The following is a 15,747-nucleotide window of genomic DNA, read 5'->3' as shown; positions in this document are numbered from 1 at the left end:
AAAGTGATGACCATTCTCTCCTACTGGAGAATACCAAGAAAGCTACCAGCATTTATCTCTTTTCAAGTACAGTAAAAAAAATAGCTGTTTGAATCCACCCACCACCAGTAAAAGCTTTGGCTCAGCACCTTACGACCTGAGATTTTTAAAGAGCTGGCAAGCAATACCAGGACTACCACACCACTGCTTTTACAATATAAACGTCTTGTGACAACTAAAGTGTGTTGGTTCTGCAACTGTTGCTGATAACTTTAATGGATGATTGCGATCCTAACAGAATTATACATTATCAGCTCATGAGACTGTGCACTACCAGCAGCAATTCCCTGAAAAGAATCAATGGTTACACTTTCTCCAGGCAGGCTTTGGGACAGACAGACAGAAAACTTAATCAGCCCTGATCTCTACCCAAGGGAGCTTTGCACAAGAGGTGCCCAGGGCGATACCATTTCCTTTGTTGCTCTTGGTTTTTTCATAGGCTGTGTCAACTTTGTGAAAATGATCTAACACCAGATTAATGCCGATCCCCCGTGTAAGGAAATGCCTCCTTGGCATGGTTACCCCCTGACTTTTTGCCTTTGCTGATGCCAAGTTAAGATTTGAAAGTGTGCTGGGACCTTGCTAACCAGGCCCCAGCACCAGTGTTCTTTCCCTAAACTGTACCTTTGTCTCCACAATTGGCACAACCCTGGCACCCAGGTAAATCCCTTGTAACTGGTACCCCTGGTACCAAGGGCCCTGGTGCCAGGGAAGGTCTCTAAGGGCTGCAGCATGTCTTATGCCACCCTGGGGACCCCTCACTCAGCACATACACACTGCTTGCCAGCTTGTGTGTGCTGGTGGGGAGAAAATGACTCCCCTCAGAGTGCCATGCCAACCTCACACTGCCTGTGGCATAGGTAAGTCACCCCTCCAGCAGGCCTTACAGCCCTAAGGCAGGGTGCACTATACCACAGGTGAGGGCATTTGTGCATGAGCACTATGCCCCTACAGTATCTAAGCAAAACCTTAGATATTGTAAGTGCAGGGTAGACATAAGAGTATATGGTCTGGGAGTCTGTCAAACACGAACTCCACAGCACCATAATGGCTACACTGAACACTGGGAAGTTTGGTATCAAACTTCTCAGCACAATAAATGCTCACTGATGCCAGTGTGCACTTTATTGTAAAATACCCCCAGAGGGCATCTTAGAGATGCCCCTTGAAAACATACCAGACTTCCAGTGTGGGCTGACTAGTTTTTTCCAGCCTGCCACACACAAGACATGTTGCTGGCCACATGGGGAGAGTGCCTTTGTCACTCGGTGGCCAGGAACAAAGCTTGTACTGGGTGGAGGTGCTTCTCACCTCCCCCTGCAGGAACTGTAACACCTGGCGGTGAGCCTCAAAGGCTCACCCCCTTTGTTACAGCACCACAGGGCATGGAGGAGATAATGAGGAAAACAAGGAGGAGTCACCCCCCAGTCAGGACAGCCCCTAAGGTGTCCTGAGCTGAGGTGACTCTTACTTTTAGAAATCCTCCATCTTGTAGAAGGAGGATTCCCCCAATAGGATTAGGGATGTGCCTCCCTCCCCACAGGGAAGAGTCACAAAGAGGGTGTAGCCACCTTCAGGGCCAGCAGCCATTGGCTACTGCCCTCCCAGACCTAAACACACCCCTAAATTCAGTATTTAGGGGCTCCCAGAACCGAGGAAGATAGATTCCTGCAACCTAAAGAAGAAGAAGGACTGCTGACCTGAAGCCCTGCAGTGAAGACGGAGACGACAACTGATTGCCCCCATCCTCACCGGCCTGTCTCCCTACTTCGAAGAAAATGTGCCTGCTTGTGTCCCCCCCGGTGCCCTACAAAACCCCCCTGGTCTGCCCTCCGAAGACGCGGGTACTTACCTGCTGGCAGACTCGAACCGGGGCACCCCTATTTCAATTGAAGGCTATGTGTTTTGGGCACCACTTTGACCTCTGCACCTGACCGGCCCTGAGCTGTTGGTGTGGTAACTTTGGGGGATTGCCTTGAACCCCCAACGGTGGGCTACCTTGGACCCAACCTTGAACCCTGTAAGTGTTTTACTTACCTGTGAACTTAACAAATACTTACCTCCCCCAGGAACTATTGATTTTTGCACTGTGTCCACTTTTAAAATAGCTTATTGCCATTTTTGTCAAAACTGTACATGCTATTGTGAATATTCAAAGTTCCTAGAATACTGGAGTGAAATCCCTTTCATTTAAAGTATTACTTGTAAATCTTGAGCCTGTGGTTCTTAAAATGAACTAAGAAAATATATTTTTCTATATAAAAACCTATTGGCCTGGAATTTGTCTTTGAGTGTGTGTTTCTCATTTATTGCCTGTGTGTGTACAACAAATGCTCAACACTACCCTCTGATAAGCCTACTGCTCGACCACACTACCACAAAATAGGGCATTAGAATTCTCTCTTTTTGCCACTATCTTACCTCTAAGGGGAACCCTTGGACTCTGTGCACACTATTTCTTACTTTGAAATAGTATATACAGAGCCAACTTCCTACACCCCGTTTACAACTTACCCATCAGTACTGCCTTGCCACCATCCAAGTCACAGCTCAATTCTCTTACCTGTACAGTTTCACATTGCTCATCCACATCATCCTTGTTTTTTCTTAACGCTCACCTACTACCATCTTAAGTACTCCATGAGGCCAACATTTGACAAATTCCATTTAATTTAACATATTCACCATCTAACATCTTAAGCCGTTTCAGTACTAACACCTGTATGTACAAAAATACAATTAAATCTGACCCAGAGTAAGAAAATTGGTACTTACCTCTAAAAAGGTAATGCGATGGGCCCGCATTCTAACCTTGGTAGTACCCTTAAAACGGAACCTGGTACAGTCTCAGATTTGAGCAACTCAGGACTGTAATCTTGGAGTCATTCTAATCATATGGTGACTCCAGTTACTTCCACCTTTGGTAGTTACAGAAGTTACCGCCATACTTGGTGTGCCCCCCCAACTCTGCACTGTTGCAGTAATTTGAAGTATCAAGGATTGCTAAAGTAAAGATTTGCCTGAGTACCTGTTGCCAATTCTGCAGAATGCAGCAGTCTGTCTCTGACACAGAGTGATGACTTACAAAGCACGGCCCCCGTGTTGCCTTCCCTTCACTAACTGGCTGTGTTGCAACAGGTAGACATCAAGGTGCTGTGCATAACTCGCTAGACCTTCTATTTAAAAAAAAAAGTACAGTGCTCTTACAAAACAAGGTATTCCCCTAAACCCAATGAAAATGCCTGAGAACGCCCCCTGGAGGTAGCAGTAGATCTGCCACAGCTCTGCTCCTTTTAAAACAACATATTGCAAACGATCTGCCTCTCCAACTCCAGACTATACAGAATGAAAATATTCACAAACTAAATGAAGACACTTTTCCTATCAGTGACCTGAGATGCCATCACTTGTCTGTATTCTATAGCACTACGCATACAAGCAATATTAGCACTCTGGCATAGAAGCACAATACACAAAATATGTAAAAATTGAACATTTACCATTAGTATTAAGTTATGTGGAAGTCAAGAAAATTTGCATAGGGTTACTTACATAGTTTGTGGCCCACCACGACTTAAGTTTCAAGTACCATTGTAGTTTTGGTCCTAAGGTAATGGCAAAGTCTTTGGCAAGAGCATTCATTCTCCTGAACTCTGTTTCATCCATCAGGGGCTTCACAGAATCCAAATACTGAGCGAAAAATTAAACAAAGCATGGTTAAAACAGTGTGATGGAATGGCACCGACCCATAAATTAGTGCTCGATTCCGGTGAGGTAACTGTGTATTTCGGAGTAGTTAATTTCACAAAATGGAATTTTGTGCAAGAACATTATTTTATTTCAGTCTCACGGTCTATTGCTAATAATTTATTTAATACAATTTAACTAATTTTAGACCCACACACACCTGTGCTATTTACAATACAAAACACTGATACTAACCCAAATCATAAAAAACCCCACAAATTAAACATACAGTAAAACGCTGATTTAAAATCACAAATTAAACATACAGTAAAACGCTGATGCAAAATCACAAATGAAGATGTCCTTACAGTCAGTCAGCAGCTCGATTTTCAAACCACAAAGATCAGAGTCAACTAGTGCAAGAACCAAATATTTACAAATGGGGTATGTGTAATTTATTATTTATTTGGGTATGTTATGGAGCTCAAACATCTTGCCTTGTTGTCAGTTTGAATAATGGATTCCACCCTTTTTGTTTGCATAGGTCAATGGCATCATTTCCAAAGACAGTCAAGCACAAACTAAAAATAATATTGCTCATCATCATTAGTTGCAGTAATTGGGTCTGCAGGGTGTTAAGTCCTGCCCACAGCTACTGACTGTAAGCAGAGAGAGTTGAAACTTCCTCTGTTGCTGTGAATGTACAAATTATGTTGCTGTACTAATCAGCATATGAATATTATCACATCCTGGTTGAGAAAGACAGGTTTGACTTCAAAATGAAAGGATTGTGGGCTACTGACGGACAAGATATCTTGACGTGTCAGAGACCACAAAGTATAAGATGCTAACTATGAATAAAGCGCAAGGAGGATCAGCCCATGAAAGGTGACCCAGTAGAAAACAATCCTTCAACAGAAAAAATTTAAAGAGTCGTAATCACCTAAGGCAGTCGCCAAAAATTAAAATGAATTCCTAAGACTTTCTGGGACTCGATCATTACATAGTGGGGCATTGTAGGTCATGTGAATCTATAACAGGTTCATACGGCACATATGTGCAGACAGAAGCCCAGACAACGCTGAAAGGAAAACAAAGGATAGTCTAAAATAACGTAAATTCACTTGACAACTCCTTTCCTCTGTAACAGAAACCCTGAAATTTTTTAAAAGAAATTAGCACAGACCAACCGATCTGAAAAGCAAAACAAAAAGTATGTTGTTGTGTGACGACATATATGTAATCTAATAACACAGTTCTAAACAAGTGGCTGCCATTAGTCCAGGAGTGGCTCGCTCATATGGTTGTCAGGGCACAGCTCGCTCTCTTTACTGGTAGTAAACAAATCATTACTCAATATTAGTATAATAAAAAAATGACTATCTTTTTGATAATGAGAGTCAAGCAATCTAGAGCAGTGAACGTTTGTGACAGCAGGAGCATTAAGGCACGAGCATCAATCGAAACAAAGACTGTTTGGGCCTGCAAACTCACAGCTCTGACCTCAGACAGCTAATACAGGCTTCTCCCACTGATGACGCACACAGGCAGCCTGGGCAAATTAAGCTTCATCCCTGCAGCGCCCGGGGTTTTACACCAATCAGCCGGCCACGCCCCACTTTCCTAAATGGTCACAATGGGTGTGATCAACGAGCATCACTGATCCCGTGTCTCTGAAACAAATTGGGAAAGGGTGGAGTTTAAAAGCAAGAGGCTGCCCTGCAGCTACCTACAAACTGGAGCCTGTGCAGTGTTTCAACATGTACCCGCATGTAACAGGATTACATGCTGTATTCTTGGGGCAGGCTTCAGCTTTCAACTTCCTGGATGATTGCTTGAGGCATGAACTTCGGCTGGGAGGGTAAGTGTATGACTGTCTGCAGGATTCATGCTCATTGGTTGCAAACAGCATGTAACGCTGTGATGCACTAACAGTTGAGGAGCTGAAGCAGGACCCGCGCAGGCAGCTGAGTGTGAGAAACAAAAAGCGTTTGCTTGTTTGATTGTGCGTATGTGAGAAAGCCCTGTCTGCCCTGGGCATGGCTGTTTGTGATGAAAATACACTGCTCGCGGAGAGATCCGGATGCTGGCATCTACACAGGGCATTCCACATACTGTACAAAAACAAAGTGGAACGGAGTCATCGGGAGCATGACTCTCAAAGAGTGTACTAAAGCACGGGCAAGTCTCTAGCACAGCGGGTGCCCTGCTTTGAAGCCAGCCCGGATCTCTCTGCCGACCATGCATTCTCAAAGCTGTGATTGAGGGTGAGGCAATGATGTAGCGCTGATCGAGTTCCATGTGAAACGTTGCATATATGAGTTGGTTGCTGTAAACGATGGGGGCATCTGTGATGCATGTGAGAGCTCTGAAGAGCCCTCGGGCCTTTACAGACTTACATGGTACCCCCATCAAAAAGCAGGCATACCCGATGTAAGGAAATACCTCCTTGGCATGGTTACCCCCTGACTTTTTGCCTTTGCTGATGCTATGTTTTGAATTGAAAGTGTGCTGAGGCCTGCTAACCAGGCCCCAGCACCAGTGTTCTTTCCCTAACCTGTACTTTTGATTCCACAATTGGCACACCCTGGCCTCCAGGTAAGTCCCTTGTAGCTGGTACCCCTGGTACCAAGGGCCCTGATGCCAGGGAAGGTCTCTAAGGGCTGCAGCATATCTTATGCCACCCTGGGGACCCCTCACTCAGCACAGACACACTGCTTGCCAGCTTGTGTGTGCTGGTGAGAACAAAACGAGTAAGTCGACATGGCACTCCCCTCAGGGTGCCATGCCAACCTCACACTGCCTATGCAGTATAGATAAGTCACCCCTCTAGTAGGCCTTACAGCCCTAAGGCAGGGTGCACTATACCATAGGTGAGGGCACCAGTACATGAGTACTGTGCCCCTACAGTGTCTAAGCCAAACCTTAGACATTGTAAGTGCAGGGTAGCCATAAGAGTATATGGTCTGGGAGTCTGTCAAACACGGACTCCACAGCACCATAATGGCTACACTGAAAACTGGGAAGTTTGGTATCAAACTTCTCAGCACAATAAATGCACACTGATACCAGCGTACATTTTATTGTGAAATACGCCCCAGAGGGCACCTTAGAGGTGCCCCCTGAAACCTTAACCGACTATCTGTGTAGGCTGACTGGTTCCAGCAGCCTGCCACAACCGAGACATGTTGCTGGCCCCATGGGGAGAGTGCCTTTGTCACTCTGAGGCCAGTAACAAAGCCTGCACTGGGTGGAGATGCTAACACCTCCCCCAGGCAGGAGCTGTAACACCTGGCGGTGAGCCTCCAAGGCTTACCCCCTTTGTTCCAGCACCGCAGGGCACTCCAGCTAGTGGAGTTGCCCGCCCCCTCCGGCCACGGCCCCACTTTTGGCGGCAAGACCGGAGGAGATAATGAGAATAACAAGGAGGAGTCACTGGCCAGTCAGGACAGCCCCTAAGGTGTCCTGAGCTGAAGTGACTCTAACTTTTAGAAATCCTCCATCTTGCAGATGGAGGATTCCCCAATAGGATTAGGGATGTGACCCCCTCCCCTTGGGAGGAGGCACAAAGAGGGTGTACCCACCCTCAGGGCTAGTAGCCATTGGCTACTAACCCCCCAGACCTAAACACGCCCTTAAATTTAGTATTTAAGGGCTTCCCTGAACCTAAGAATTTAGATTCCTGCAACTTACAAGAAGAAGAGGACTGCTGAGCTGAAAGACCCCTGCAGAGGAAGAAAAGAAGACACCAACTGCTTTGGCCCCAGACCTACCGGCCTGTCTCCTGCCTTCCAAAGAAACCTGGTCCAGCGACGCTTTCCCAAGGACCAGCGACCTCTGAATCCTCAGAGGACTGCCCTGCTTCAAGAAAGACCAGAAACTCCTGAGGACAGCGGCACTGCTCCAAAAGAACTGCAACTTTGTTACAGAGGAGCAGATTTAAAGACCCCTGCAATCCCCGCAAGAAGCGTGAGACTTGCAACACTGCACCCGGCGACCCCGACTCGACTGGTGGAGAAACAACACCTCAGGGAGGACCCTCCGGCGACTCCGAGACCGTGAGTAACCAAAGTTGTCCCCCCATGAGCCCCCACAGCGACGCCTGCAGAGGGAATCCCGAGGCTCCCCCTGACCGCGACTGCCTGAACCTAAAGTCCCGACGGCTGGAAAAGACCCTGCACCCGCAGCCCCCAGCACCTGAAGGAACGGAACTTCTGTGCAGGAGTGACCCCCAGGAGGCCCTCTCCCTTGCCCAGGTGTTGGCTACCCCGAGGAGCCCCCCCCCTTGCCTGCCTGCACCGCTGAAGAGACCCCTTGGTCTCCCATTGAAACCTACAGAGAACCCGATGCTTGTTTACACACTGCACCCAGCCGCCCCCGCGCTGCTGAGGGTGTACTTTTTGTGCTGACTTGTGCCCTACAAAACCCACCTGGCCTGCCCTCCGAAGACGCGGGTACTTACCTGCTGGCAGACTGGAACCGGGGCACCCCCTTCTCTCCATTGAAGCCTATGTGTTTTGGGCACCTCTTTGACCTCTGCACCTGACCGGCCCTGAGCTGCTGGTGTGGTAACTTTGGGGTTACTCTGAACCCCCAATGGTGGGCTACCTTGGACCCAAACCTGAGACTTGTAAGTGATTTACTTACCTGCTAAAACTAACAATACTTTACCTCCCCCAGGAACTGTGAAAATTGCACTAAGTGTCCACTTTTAAAACAGCTATTTGTGTTTTATGTGAAAAGTATATGTGCTACTGTAATTATTCAAAGTTCCTAAAGTACTTACCTGCAATACCTTTCAAATGAGATATTACATGTAGAATTTGAACCGGTGGTTCTTAAAATAAACTAAGAAAATATATTTTTCTATAACAAAACCTATTGGCTGGATTTGTCTCTGAGTGTGTGTTCCTCATTTATTGCCTGTGTGTATGTACAACAAATGCTTAACACTACTCCTTTGATAAGCCTACTGCTCGACCACACTACCACAAAATAGAGCATTAGTATTATCTCTTTTTGCCACTATCTTACCTCTAAGGGGAACCCTTGGACTCTGTGCATACTATTCCTTACTTTGAAATAGTGCATACAGAGCCAACTTCCTACACCCGAGGAACCCTTGAGAGCCTTCGATTTTTTTGAAAATGCATATTTAGAAATGTGCTTTTATATGCAGTATTTGACCCTTTCCCCCCAAAATTGTATCGGGGCAAAACGCCTCTAACGCAGCCGACCCAGCTCACACCTTCAAGTGCTATTAGGGTGACCACCTGTACGTAAATTTCAAGACTGCCCGTAATTTCGCCCTGCCGTCCGTTGTCCGTGATGAAAGGTTTAAGGGACGCCGTAATTTTAGCCTTTCACCAAAAGGAGAAAGGACGTCAGGGCGAATGTACGGGCAGATTAATTTCCCCAGCTGGAGTGGAAGGCAGGGAGTTTCCTGTGCTCAGAGGGTGGGAGGGGCAGACAGATAAGAAACAGACCTTCTTGTCAGGGTGTCTCCTTCCCTAAAGAAATGCCAATGTGAGCAACTGGTAAATCTGCAAATGTAAAGGGGCTTGACACCTGCATCCACTTTAACCAAAGGAGTCACTTGAAGCTTTCTGATGTCAAAGATATTTTCTTTTAGAGAGGTACTGTAATGGTGTTCCAAGGTGAGCTGTGGAGTGTGTGGTTTTAATGGAGTGTTATAACAAATGTTAGTACTAGGGATATAAACTGTATATTATTCAAATCTGTATTTGAGAAGCACTTTTTTGGTTAATTTAACCAAAATGTACTTGCGCATTTTGCAGCAGACTATATCTGATGCAATTGTATTTATATAGCGCTTATTATCCCTGACGAGGCGTCGAATGCATGTTTAAAATAAGGACTTACACATTCACAGTTCTTTCAGGGGCCCTCAGTACCTCATAGTACTAACAAACATTGGCAAAGCCAATAGGTCTAGTCTACGCAAGAGTTATTGGCTTTGCCAATGTGTTTTAGCCATGTTATACCCGAGAGTGGCTGCTGTTCATGGCTAAAAGTAAATGGCATTGTGGTGTGGAGTGGAGTAGCGTGGCATAGGAGCAGTGGCATAGAGCCCAGTGGTGCAGGGTACAGTGCAGTTGTTTAGAGTGCATTGACGTAGAGTGCAGTGGCATGGAGTGGCGTAGGACAGAGTAGCGTGGCATAGAATGCAGTGGAGTAGAGTGGCATACAATAGAGTGGCAGAGTGCAGTAGTGTAGAGTGGTGCAGTGGCGCAGAGTAGACTTGTGTGGCAGACAGTGCAGTGGCGTAGTGTAGAGTGGTGCAGTGCAGAGTAGAGTATAGTGCTGTAGAGTGCAGTCGCGTAGAGTGGGGTGATGCAGAGTGCAGTGGCATAGAGTGCCATGGCATAGTGCTGTGGCGTAGAATGCAGTGGGGTAGAATGCAGTAGTACATAGAAGATTGGTGTACAGTACAGTGGTGGAGGATGCAATGTTGCAGAGTAGAGTGTCAGTGCAGTGAGTGGAGTAGAGTGGCACAGAGCAGTGGCGTAGAGTACAGTGGTGCAGAGTAGAGGGCAGTGGTGTACAGTGCAGTTGTTTAGAGTGCATTGGCACAGAGTGTAGTGGCATAGAGTGGCATGGAGTAGAGTAGCATAGAGTGCAGTGGAGTAGAGTGGCATACAATAGTGGCAGACAGTGCAGTTATGCAGAGTGGTGCAGTGTCAGAGTGCAGAGTAGACTCATGTGAGATAAATGTAGAGTCCCAGACATACACTCTAGTGCTGTGAGACTACAGACAAGTTGTGGGTACCTCAGAAACTGACATTAGGTATGAGACTGTCGCCCACACCATCTGCCCTGCTTCTTTAATTTTTTTTTAGGTTGAAAGTCCATGGGCAGTTGGGGTAAGCCAGGTGTTTTTGTTCAATTTGTTTAAACTAACATAAGGTTAATTACTTTAATGTTTCCCAAACTGTTTGCCAGGGGTTTTAAAATGTTCAGAAACATAATCAAAAATTTGCTGTTACTTTCTTTTCAAGAAAGATTGGGTAGATTTGGGTAGGGATGATGGCCTTGCAGTACTGAAGGGTATTGATTTACTACTGAACAAGGACGTAATGTGACACCTGAATGTAGCATAACAGGAGGCAATCACAAAAAAGAGAAGATAAATGCGCTGACAACAGAGTGAGGCATGGTCTCTCTTGCGTGTCTGTAAAACTGACATTTGTTCTTGAATTTTTGTCCTTTATCCTGAATTTTTGTCCTGAATTTTGATCCTTTGTCGTGAATTTTTTTTACATTTTTTGCATGAATGCCAGGTGGTCACTCTAAGTGCTATGCCCCACCACTTTTAAAGATATCTAGTCAACCACTATGTTGAGGTGCTTCGTAGGGGCTAATGAAGAACAAGGAAAAGGTTACATACCTGACAGAAAACAGAAGCTGAAATTAGTGGATATGTTGTGGGTGCATTGAGAGCTTACAGTCGGTGTCACAAGCCATGTAGCTTATGGCTGATGCCCAAAATATATTACTATTGTGCTTCCTGGGGACGTGGCTAACACTTGAAGAAATGGCTGCCTAGGATCAGAGCTTTGCGGTGAGAATCTGGAATAAAAGCATTTTCCCTATTTCAAAACCTCAGAGCCTCCAAAAACACACCACTAATTAACCAGCTTCCACTGTAGGCACAGCCTTAAACTTTTCCAGCCTATATATGGTGAATTTTATCTGCTACGAATGCGGTTCCATAAATACACACAAAAAAAAAAAGTGTCACCCGTCCTTCCACAGCCCATGTTCTCGTAGGGCAATACTATCAGGCATCCTGCATACAACGCCACACTAATCAGCGGCGTTCCACCACAAACCTTTCAACATTTTTTTCCTGCCAATCTACTGGGGTGAATGACTCAGAGAGTCTTACACGCTGTTATACCCACCTCTAATTTTCTGCAGCGCGTCACACAGCAGCACGACACACCCAGACCTGATGTCACTTGGAGAGCTCACGCCCAGGCAGTTACCGTTGGCCACATACTGGCCCTATGGGGTCATTTGCACCCAACCTCTGGGCACTTTAACAAAAGCCTAACGTTCTGACTCGGAAAGAATCAAATGCACTAACCTGCCCACCTGTGAACTCCTGCATTGTGCCCCACGGCATCACAATGCACCTTGGCCTGAGGAGACCCAGTGTACTCGCTCCCAGGCCCCAACTCCCTGATGTGCTCGTAAGAAGGGATACCACCCCTCATTCAGCTACTTCAGCACCTACCTTCTTCCAGATCCACAGTCAATACCGGCACAAGTAAGTCATTGTTTATACAACCTACTTTGCTCATGCTACCTACCTTAAGATTGTTTACTGGACACTGATACTTCACCTACTGCCAAACTTTAACTGTGCGTTGATCCTCTTCTTTTGCAGGTCTGGGAGAACAACTCCATCGATATGTAACAGCATTAGGGTCTTGACTGCTTCAACTCGTTGTGACAAAACACTGAAGTATTAAGCATATCAAAGACATAAAAGACCAGAAAACTGGTTTAAAACGATCAAAACAAGATCCATCACTGCCAGACTTGCAGATAAAAGGGAAAGCAGACTCTACTAACAATATAGACGTAATCCTATAGAAACTAAACTCTCTCCATGAGTTAACACAATATGCATAAGCAAACACGGAATCCCTTCAAGTGGAAATGTTGGGATTGCCAAATGACGTTAAAACCTCTAGCCAACAAACTGAAGGAAGCCAAAGTCATAATAAGTAAAACAGAGGAGACCCAGACCAATCTAAACAAAAAAGCTGAATTCAAGAAAATTGCCTCTCTGGAGAGAGTAGTAACAGATCTCAAAGACAGGAACAGAAGTGGCAACTTGAGGATCTTTAGCCTTTGTGAAAATGTGGAAAAAAGCTGAATCCTGTTTCACCTTTCTTCACAAACACTAGTAATCTCATTCACGAAAGATGTTGAAATTGAGGGGGCCCATAGGATCTCCACTAAAAGATTATCCTCTCAACACAATCCAAGACCTCTGATCTTTCGCCCTCTTAGGTACCAACACACCAAACTGATCCTTGAACAGATGAGACAACTTAAAACAGTGACTTTGAACGGTCACAGAATCAACATTTCTCAGGACTATGCAAGACTGACGCAAATCTGGAGAAAAACTTTCCTGAATCTTAGACAGGATCTCAGATTACTTAACACCACTTTCTCTTTTGCTGGTGAGACTAAGAATCACACACAATCGCTACCCTAAAACCTTTGAAAACCCGAAAGACTTGGAATCCTACATAAAAAAACATATAGTCTCAAAAATGTCTAGTTAAGCTAAGTGCTACTCCAGTTTATATGATGCTTTCTATCTTGGTTACAAAATTCTAATAATATGAATGAATTTACATTATATCATAATGTTCCTATAAGGCTCCACTATACGTTGTTGTCAGTTTGCTGATCGTTACACACACTAATATCTTATTGGGAAGCAGCCCTCAACACCGCACTCACAGACAAACCATGGACGCAGAGATTGTTGATACCGATTGTAGGAAGTTGGCTCTGTATGTGCTATTTCAAAGTAAGGAATAGCATGCACAGAGTCCAAGGGTTCCCCTTAGAGGTAAAATAGTGGTAAAAATAGATAATACTAATGCTCTATTTTGTGGTAGTGTGGTCGAGCAGTAGGCTTATCCAAGGAGTAGTGTTAAGCATTTGTTGTACATACACATAGACAATAAATGAGGTACACACACTCAGAGACAAATCCAGCCAATAGGTTTTGTATAGAAAAATATCTTTTCTTAGTTTATTTTAAGAACCACAGGTTCAACTTTAACATGTAATATCTTGTTTGAAAGGTATTGCAGGTAAGTACATTAGGAACTTTGAATCATTTCAATTGCATGTATACTTTTCAAGTTATTCACAAATAGCTATTTCAAAAGTGGATACTTAGTGCAATTTTCACAGTTCCTGGGGGAGGTAAGTTTTTGTTAGTTTTACCAGGTAAGTAAGACACTTACAGGGTTCAGTTCTTGGTCCAAGGTAGCCCACCGTTGGGGGTTCAGAGCAACCCCAAAGTTACCACACCAGCAGCTCAGGGCCGGTCAGGTGCAGAGTTCAAAGTGGTGCCCAAAACGCATAGGCTTCAATGGGGAGAAGGGGGTGCCCCGGTTCCAGTCTGCCAGCAGGTAAGTACCCGCGTCTTCGGAGGGCAGACCAGGGGGGTTTTGTAGGGCACCGGGGGGGACACAAGCCCACACAGAAATTTCACCCTCAGCGGCGCGGGGGCGGCCGGGTGCAGTGTTAGAACAAGCGTCGGGTTCGCAATGGAAGTCAATGAGAGATCAAGGGATCTCTTCAGTGCTGCAGGCAGGTAAGGGGGGGCTTCCTCCGGGAAACCTCCACTTGGGCAAGGGAGAGGGACTCCTGGGGGTCACTTCTGCAGTGAAAGTCCGGTCCTTCAGGTCCTGGGGGCTGCGGGTGCAGGGTCTTTTCCAGGCGTCGGGACTTAGGTTTCAGAGAGTCGCGGTCAGGGGAAGCCTCGGGAATCCCTCTGCAGGCGGCGCTGTGGGGGCTCAGGGGGGACAGGTTTTGGTACTCACAGTCGTAGAGTAGTCCGGGGGTCCTCCCTGAGGTGTTGGTTCTCCACCAGCCGAGTCGGGGTCGCCGGGTGCAGTGTTGCAAGTCTCACGCTTCTTGCGGGGAGATTGCAGGGTTCTTTAAAGCTGCTCCTTTGGATAAAGTTGCAGTCTTTTTGGAGCAGGTCCGCTGTCCTCGGGAGTTTCTTGTCGTCGTCGAAGCAGGGCAGTCCTCAGAGGATTCAGAGGTCGCAGGTCCCTTTGGAAGGCGTCGCTGGAGCAGAGTTCTTTGGAAGGCAGGAGACAGGCCGGTGAGTTTCTGGAGCCAAGGCAGTTGTTGTCTTCTGGTCTTCCTCTGCAGGGGTTTTCAGCTAGGCAGTCCTTCTTGTTGTTGTTGCAGGAATCTAATTTTTCTAGGGTTCAGGGTAGCCCTTAAATACTAAATTTAAGGGCGTGTTTAGGTCTGGGGGGTTAGTAGCCAATGGCTACTAGCCCTGAGGGTGGGTACACCCTCTTTGTGCCTCCTCCCAAGGGGAGGGGGTCACAATCCTAACCCTATTGGGGGAATCCTCCATCTGCAAGATGGAGGATTTCTAAAAGTTAGAGTCACCTCAGCTCAGGACACCTTAGGGGCTGTCCTGACTGGCCAGTGACTCCTCCTTGTTATTCTCATTATTTTCTCCGGCCTTGCCGCCAAAAGTGGGGGCCGGGGCCGGAGGGGGCGGGCAACTCCACTAGCTGGAGTGTCCTGCGGTGCTGTGACAAAGGGGTGAGCCTTTGAGGCTCACCGCCAGGTGTTACAGCTCCTGCCTGGGGGAGGTGTTAGCATCTCCACCCAGTGCAGGCTTTGTTACTGGCCTCAGAGTGACAAAGGCACTCTCCCCATGGGGCCAGCAACATGTCTCTAGTGTGGCAGGCTGCTGGAACTAGTCAGCCTACACAGACAGTCGGTTAAGTTTCAGGGGGCACCTCTAAGGTGCCCTCTGGGGTGTATTTTGCAATAAAATGTACACTGGCATCAGTGTGCATTTATTGTGCTGAGAAGTTTGATACCAAACTTCCCAGTTTTCAGTGTAGCCATTATGGTGCTGTGGAGTTCGTGCAAAACAGACTCCCAGACCATATACTCTTATGGCTACCCAGCACTTACAATGTCTAAGGTTTTGCTTAGACACTGTAGGGGCACAGTGCTCATGCACTGGTACCCTCACCTATGGTATAGTGCACCCTGCCTTAGGGCTGTAAGGCCTGCTAGAGGGGTGTCTTACCTATACTGCATAGTCAGTGAGAGGCTGGCATGGCACCCTGAGGGGAGTGCCATGTCGACTTACTCATTTTGTTCTCACTAGCACACACAAGCTGGTAAGCAGTGTGTCTGTGCTGAGTGAGGGGTCTCTTAGGGTGGCATAATACATGCTGCAGCCCTTAGAGACCTCCCCTG

General features: G+C 46.5%; 1 protein-coding gene across 3 annotated transcripts in view; it reads right to left on the bottom strand.

Moving 5' to 3' along the window:
* The window catches only part of CPT1A (carnitine palmitoyltransferase 1A), a 522,885-nt gene that overhangs the window by 320,180 nt on the left and 186,958 nt on the right, over positions 1–15,747 (bottom strand). For all 3 annotated transcript variants that reach the window (XM_069223030.1, XM_069223032.1, XM_069223031.1), the window contains exon 6: positions 3,592–3,729. In XM_069223030.1, coding sequence (XP_069079131.1) covers positions 3,592–3,729 — 138 coding nt within the window. The remainder of the gene's footprint in view (positions 1–3,591; positions 3,730–15,747) is intronic.

This window comes from Pleurodeles waltl, chromosome 3_1, assembly GCF_031143425.1.
Source record: "Pleurodeles waltl isolate 20211129_DDA chromosome 3_1, aPleWal1.hap1.20221129, whole genome shotgun sequence".
NCBI lineage: Eukaryota > Metazoa > Chordata > Amphibia > Caudata > Salamandridae > Pleurodeles > Pleurodeles waltl.
This window is presented reverse-complemented; position numbering and strand designations above follow the sequence as displayed.